The following is a 6,928-nucleotide window of genomic DNA, read 5'->3' as shown; positions in this document are numbered from 1 at the left end:
ACAATAGTAGAGAAACTTTAAAGTACATGAATACATACATGACCAAGTAGAAGAAGCAACCCCAGGGATTTGTAGCATGGGCAGTGGGTTCAAAGCCAAAGTACTTTGTGATCAGAGGAAAGATCTGGTTTCAATCTACCTGTGTATGTTCTGTTGCCCATCCTCCCTCCTACTCCCCCCCACCCCCACAGCCAAGTGTCAAGCTACACAACCTGCTCAGTGTGCTCTGACCACTTCTTCGTTTTCCTACTGTTGTTCTCTCTGCCTACAGTCTTTCCCTGCTGCCCATGTGTGGCAAAATCCTATTTGTCCATGGAGAGAGCTAACCCAAATGTCATTCCTCTACAGTCTTCTCTGATTTCACCATCAACTGTCATCACTGTGGCAGCCACAAATGGTCATTCTCCACTCTGAATTTCTAAGACACCTCATTTGTATTTACTTATTATGGCAACACTTTTTACTTTTTGTTACAGCTGTGCTTTATCTCTTGTATTAGAATATAAGTTCCTTAAGGGCAGAGGCCATATTTCATCTTTTCTTTTGTCTTTTTCTAATTTTCTTTATTTTTTATTGAAGTATAATTAACACATAGTGTCATTATATTACTCTCAGGTGTATAATAAAATGATTTAACAATTCCATACATTTTTCAGTGCTCAACAAGTTAAGTGTACTCCGAATCCCCTGTATCTATTTTACCCATCCTCCCACCCACTTCTCTTTTGGTAACTACCTGTTTGTTCCTTCTATTTAAGAGTCTGTTTTTTTATTTGTTTGTCTCTTTGGTTGTTTGTTTTATTAAATTCTACATGTGAGTGAAATCATATAGTATTTGTCTTTGACTGACTTATTTCACTTAGCATTACATCTTTTAGTTCCATCCATGTTGTTATAAATTGCAAGGTTTCTTTTGTTTTTTTCCAATGCTTGATTAATATTCATATATATATGAATATATATATATATGTATATGTATATATATAATCTCCTTTATCCATTCATCTACTGATGGAGACTTGGGTTGCTTCCATATCTTGGTTATTGTATATAGTGCTGCTATAAACATAAGGATGCGTATATCTTTTGGACTTAGTGTAAATAAGAAACTTTTCCATAGAAAAGAAGCCATCAGCAAAACAAAAAGACAACCTACTGAATGGGAGAAGATATTTGCAAATGATATATCCAATAAGGGGTTAATGCGAAATATACTATGAACTGACATAACTCAACACCAAAAAAAATTCATTCAAAACATGGGCAGACACCAACACATACATGAAAAGATGCTCAGCATCATGAATCATAAGGGAAATGCAAATTAAAACTGCAATGATATATTACTTTACACATGTCAGAATGGCTAAACTTAAAAAAAAAAGACAAGAAATAACAAGTATTGGCAAAGGATATGGAGAAAAGGGAACCCTCATATACCGTTGGTGGGAATATAAATTGGTGCAGCCACTTTAAAAAAACAGTATGGAGGTTTCTAAAAAAAATTAAAAATGTAATTATTATATAATTCAGTAATTCCCTGACTGGGTATTTACCCAAAGGAAACAAAAACACTTTTTCCAGTTTCTTTTAATATTTTTTAGGGGCGCCTGGGTGGCGCAGTCGGTTAAGCGTCCGACTTCAGCCAGGTCACGATCTCGCAGTCCGTGAGTTCGAGCCCCGCGTGGGGCTCTGGGCTGATGGCTCAGAGTCTGGAGCCTGTTTCTGATTCTGTGTCTCCCTCTCTCTCTGCCCCTCCCCCATTCATGCTCTGTCTCTCTCTGTCCCCCCCAAAAAATAAACGTTGAAAAAAAAATTTAAAAAAAAAATATTTTTTAAAGCCAATAGGCAGCTACAGACATAACTGAAAAGCAGATAAGGGGGGGGAAAGAAGGAGCAAAGACACATCCTTGACTCACAATAAATTATTCCCCCACCAATATCCCATAGATCTCATTTCCATCTGCTAAAGAGTACTCAAAATTATTGTGTAGGGGGACCAGACTGCATTCAGGTATGATGATGTCAAACTAAATATGTATGGGCACTGATGAGTTCAAGGTCCACAGTTTTGGCCCTACCTTAAGTGGAGTTGGCCATTCCAACTCCCTCCACACTGTGCTTGATCCCATAGCTGAAATAGATAGCAAGCCCAATAAGCGTGGAGACACCAAATCTGGCCCAGGTGCCAGCTGTCATCTGCATCATAAGGTAAACATTCATGAAGATGCTCAGTAGTGGGACAAGAGGCAGGGCAGGGACCTTAAAGTAAAGGGGACTGGAGCTCTGAGGCTGTCTCCAGATGACCCCAGTGATCCCAGTGATGAGCATCAGGAGCACCATAACCACTGAAATCCACACTGGGTCTCCAGAAAGCAGGACTGGCCACTGGGCCAGCACCAGGCAAAGAAGAGTGAGCAGCAGAGCAAGCAGTGAGGAGCAAACATAGACAACCCGGCCAGAGAGTGGAGTGGGGGAGGAGGAGCTGCCTGGAAAAAGTAGTCCCTGTAGAGTCAGCCTCTCTGCTGCAGGTCCATTCTCCTCCTGCACCTCTGCTTCATTTTCCTCATTCCTCCTCTGAGGCTGGTACCTGAGGATGAGAACACAAAGAGCCACCAGGGAGTAAGCTAGCAGGGACCCAAGTGACCTGAAGTTCACAAGATCAATGAGTCCAAAGAAGACTGCCATGACTGGTGCAGTAATGCCAAAGATCACAGTGGCCACGATGGTAGCATATGTGCCAGTTTCTATCCTGGCAAGAACAGGGAACAATAGGCCATTCTTTGCCATCTTGTGTATCAATTGACGTATGGGTAACATAGAGCCCAAGAGGCTAGATGAAAGACTACAGAGGAATCCAAAAGCTACAACATAGTAGGCAGGAGCCCAGCCAATATGGAGAAATGCCTCAGGCAAGGTCCTCCCAGGTTGAATCTTGTAGTAGGGCACCATAAGCGTAAGTGCTGAAGAGACACCAAAATATACTAGAAGGCAGATGAACAGTGAAATCACAATGCCCATGGGGACTGAATGCTGGGGATTCTGGGCTTCTTCAACTCTTTCAAAAATATTGTGGAAACCAATAAATGTATAGAAACAGGTAGCTGCTCCATGGAGAATCCCCTCAAAGCCGAAGGGCACAAATCCTCCAGAGCCCAGGGGGCTCAAGCTAGAGGTGTCATTGAGTCCAGCCGTTATGTAGTCGTCTTCTGTGAGCGTCCAGTTGTGCAGATCCCCCTTAATGATTCCAGAGATGATGACAAAACCAAGAACCAAAAGTTTCACCAACGTGATCACTTTGGTAATCAGGAAAAACTGACTATGGTTCAGAGTCTGCAATTCCATGAGCAACAACACAAGGCCCACAACAAAGAAGACTAGATATTCTGCAAGGACTTGGGGAACATACAGTAAGATGCTCTCACGCAGGGTCTGAGAGATCTGGTTCCCAAGCAGATTGGCAAAAGCTAAAGTCCAAGCCCGGGTTACATTGGCTGTATCAGCCACAAGGGAGAAGATGAGGTTCCAGCCAGTGATAAAAGCCCAGAGTTCACCTATAGTGACATAAGTGTAGAGATATGAGGAGCCAGAGAGGGGAACTCGGGCAGTAATCTCAGCATAGCACAGCCCAGACAACACAGAAGATAGGCCGGCCACCAAAAAGCAAATCACGATGGATGGTCCTGCTTGATTGCTGACCACCTCACCAGCCAGGACATACACACCTACACTCACTGTGCGGCCTACACCCAGGGCCACTAAATCCAGAGTGCTCAGTCTTCTCTGTGGGTCATCCTCAGCCACTGGTTCCTTGAGCAGAGGTCTATGTACCAGCTTTTGACCAAATCTGCGAAGTGCCTGACGCAGCATCTAGCTGGAATTGAAGAGGATTCCAGGATCAGAAAGCTATAGCAAGCCCAGAAAGCATAGAATCTGGGATTTTGTTCGGTGAGCCGGAGTTAAGCCAAGTTGGGTTGACGCAGCCAAGTTCTGTTGCTCTCAAGGCTTTAAAGCTATTGCTTCGTATTTCATCTGGTATGTGTTATCCCTCTATAATGCCTAAAAAAAAACAATAAATATTTACTGAACAATGATGTTCAACCAACCACAGAAAACTCAGAAGTCCCATGTCACTTTTTGCAGCCCAAGAATCACAGAAACTGACACCAAAAGATGTCATAGAAAAATCAATCTTGCTTTTCCCCCCAGAAAAAGTGAAAAATACTTCCTAACATTCTCCTATTTTACACACCACATAACATAATCCCATTTGGGTTAATCTAATTCATGTAGCTTCATATACTAATTAAACTATAAGAAGCAACACAGCATGAATATATTATGCGATAATTCACACATGGGATATTTACATGGTGCTTGAGCATGAGTTATGACCCATTAATTCATGGAGTAGAAGGCCTCACTGCAGTTATAGGACTATTTCTAACCATCATCTGGGTTTAAAATACAAATAGTGTTCCCTGGGTCTCAAAACCCTTACCTCCAAAATCAGTTAGCCAAGGTCAGATGTCACTTTGGCTCCCTTTACCTTCATTCTGAATCATTCATTTAGCTGTGCTGATTGTCACAGAATGTACAGTCCAACTCTTCACTCTTAGCTTCCTATCACAGATGTGATGTGAAAAGAGAGGAAGAGGAAGGAATGGTCAGGGACTGCAAGAACTACCTTCAAGAACTATAAGAACAAGCTGCAGGGTAAGGAAACACTGGAGAAATGAATGCAACATCCAACCAAGAATCCATTACCAAGAACAGAGGAGAGCCAGAAAGGCCATAGTATGAATTCTAGGAATTCAGTAAACCTCACCCAAAGCTCCCAGATAAAAATTAACTACAGTTTTACATCCTCAGTTATGAGAGTGTGATGAGTAGGGAGGAAAGAAGTAAGTTACTTAGCTCAGTAGCTCACAACAAAAACAATTCTTCTGTCTCCTCTCTCTGGATTTCAGAAGAGAAGGTGAGCTCACTTCTGCAGACAGTCTCCTTGCTGGCCACAGTGTGCTCTGTAAACACCTCGCCATCTGTGATGTCAGCTGATAGCCGCCTGGAAAATCTTCCCTGTTCTGTAAGCTTGTATGAAAACACTCACTTGTAACTGTCTATTGATTTTTCACAAGGAGTTATTTTAATGTTCTCAAATCATTGTCTGAATATATTTTCTTAATGAAGAAAACTTTCTAGTAGTTCCCCCTTTCTCCTCCTCTACTGCTACTATTCAAATGGGCCCCTCTTCAAGGGGAGTGAGGCTTTAAATGAAGAATTCACAGCAATGCCCCAGAAATGAGTAGTGGGAAACAGAAAAGACAAAGTCATGCAGACTTTACTCTCCTCTCTACTCTGGCTTTGGTTTTGAGAGAATTTTAGGAAGTGTTGTAAGAAGTTTTAAAAAACAGAACAAGTCAAAATTGAAATATCTTCTCTATAGGTTATCAAAAGACATCTTATGTTGTGGTTCTGACCTTCTGTCTACAAATACATCTAGACTTCTTATTTGCCATCCACCAGTTCCAATGTTATGATTTACCAACAACATGGGAGATAGATAAGGAGGGTCAATTCTTAACTCATGGAACTTTCTATACTATGAATGTAATTGATGTGTCCCCCACCCACCCCCAGTCTTCAAACCCTTCAGTGGTTCCCACTCTCCTTCCTTCATAATTCTTCCTTCCTTCATCATCTCACCTGTGCTGATTCCCCTATCTTCATCCCCTGCCCAGTTCCTGATCCTGCTGTGAAATTCCACACTCACCCTGTTCTCTTGCCTCTAATGCCCTCTTATCCCTCCCCTTAGTTAACCCCTACTTCTTTTTCAGTTCCCAGCTCAGGTGTTGCTTCCCAAGGAAGCCTCCCCTGACCTTTATGCTGCCCTTCCTATGTATGCCCTTCCTCATAACACCTGGGCTTCTCCCATATGCCATTTATGCTAATGTATCAAAATTCCAGTGGATGTATGTATCTAAATACACATATAGAACATGGACTGGAAGAGCATTTGTTAAATACACTAAAGCAAGTGCATCCAGTGAGGAGGGGAAATAAGAAAGAGCTCAGGATGAAAGGGGAAAATAAAATACCTTGAAAGGGGCCTGACAGAAGGCTATGGTTCTAAAAGTTCATGACTGAGGGAGGGGTTGACTCTACTCAGTACACTTCAGGATCAACAAAGGGACTGCATGAGGTGATGTCATGAGAGGATCTGGTTCAGAGCCTGATAAATGGCAGGCACTCAACAGATTTAAACTGAAGGAGAATCAGAATCCTATAATTGTCAGGACATGGAGAATACAGAGAAGGAATACCTGCTAGAAAGAGGGTGGAGAACAAGGGAAGATGGGGTACTCCACCTACTAGTTCTCTCTGAACCTATTTCCCTTTTCCCAGTTCCTCTTTATCCTTCAGCTCCTTCAACTGTCTCTAGAGGCTTCTTACTGGGCACTAAGGATGCTTGTACCATGTTTCTCTGGGGAACCGTCCCCAGTCACCTACCTCCCAACAAAGAAAAATATGTTTCCTAACATTTGTTCAATCACACACCCCTCTGAGGTTGGTCACCTCAAAATAATGTCATCAACATTCTGAAATCCATCCATGGACCCTGAGCAGGAATCCCAGAGGATGACCATTTAAATGGCAGGGTTGGAGATGGGTAATGAGTTTGATAATTTCTGTTTCATTCAACTGTGTGTGCAGGGTGGCCCTTGAGCTCTTCCCACTTTTACTGAAGATGAGGGACAGTAGATCTTTAGAGATATAAAGATATCAGAGAAGCAACCCCAAAAGAACCAAATATCTGGGAATTAAAAAAAATCATGTTTTATGACTCCAACAGAAGCAGGCAGAACAAAGAGATGAACAAGCAAACTTGTAGAAGAGAAAGCCAACCCATGATTGGGAATACTGAGAG

General features: G+C 42.2%; 1 protein-coding gene across 1 annotated transcript; it reads right to left on the bottom strand.

Annotated features, from left to right (window-relative positions):
• Positions 1 to 1,959: 1,959 nt before the first annotated feature.
• LOC122478316 (cationic amino acid transporter 3-like) lies at positions 1,960 to 4,055 on the bottom strand. The gene has a single exon (XM_043571948.1). It carries the CDS (start codon positions 3,868 to 3,870, stop codon positions 2,083 to 2,085), a length of 1,788 nt encoding a protein of 595 aa, XP_043427883.1. The 5' UTR covers positions 3,871 to 4,055; the 3' UTR covers positions 1,960 to 2,082.
• Between the last annotated feature and the right edge of the window lie 2,873 nt (positions 4,056 to 6,928).

The sequence above is a fragment of the Prionailurus bengalensis genome, unplaced genomic scaffold, assembly GCF_016509475.1.
Source record: "Prionailurus bengalensis isolate Pbe53 unplaced genomic scaffold, Fcat_Pben_1.1_paternal_pri Un_scaffold_49, whole genome shotgun sequence".
Taxonomy (NCBI): Eukaryota; Metazoa; Chordata; class Mammalia; order Carnivora; family Felidae; genus Prionailurus; species Prionailurus bengalensis.
Note: the sequence above shows the minus strand (reverse complement) of the source record. Positions and strands in the feature narration are given on the sequence as shown.

What these genes read in the sequence shown, in the direction of transcription:
- LOC122478316 (XM_043571948.1), bottom strand. Translation starts at nt 3,870, where the DNA reads ATGCTGCGTCAGGCACTTCGCAGATTTGGTCAAAAGCTGGTACATAGA.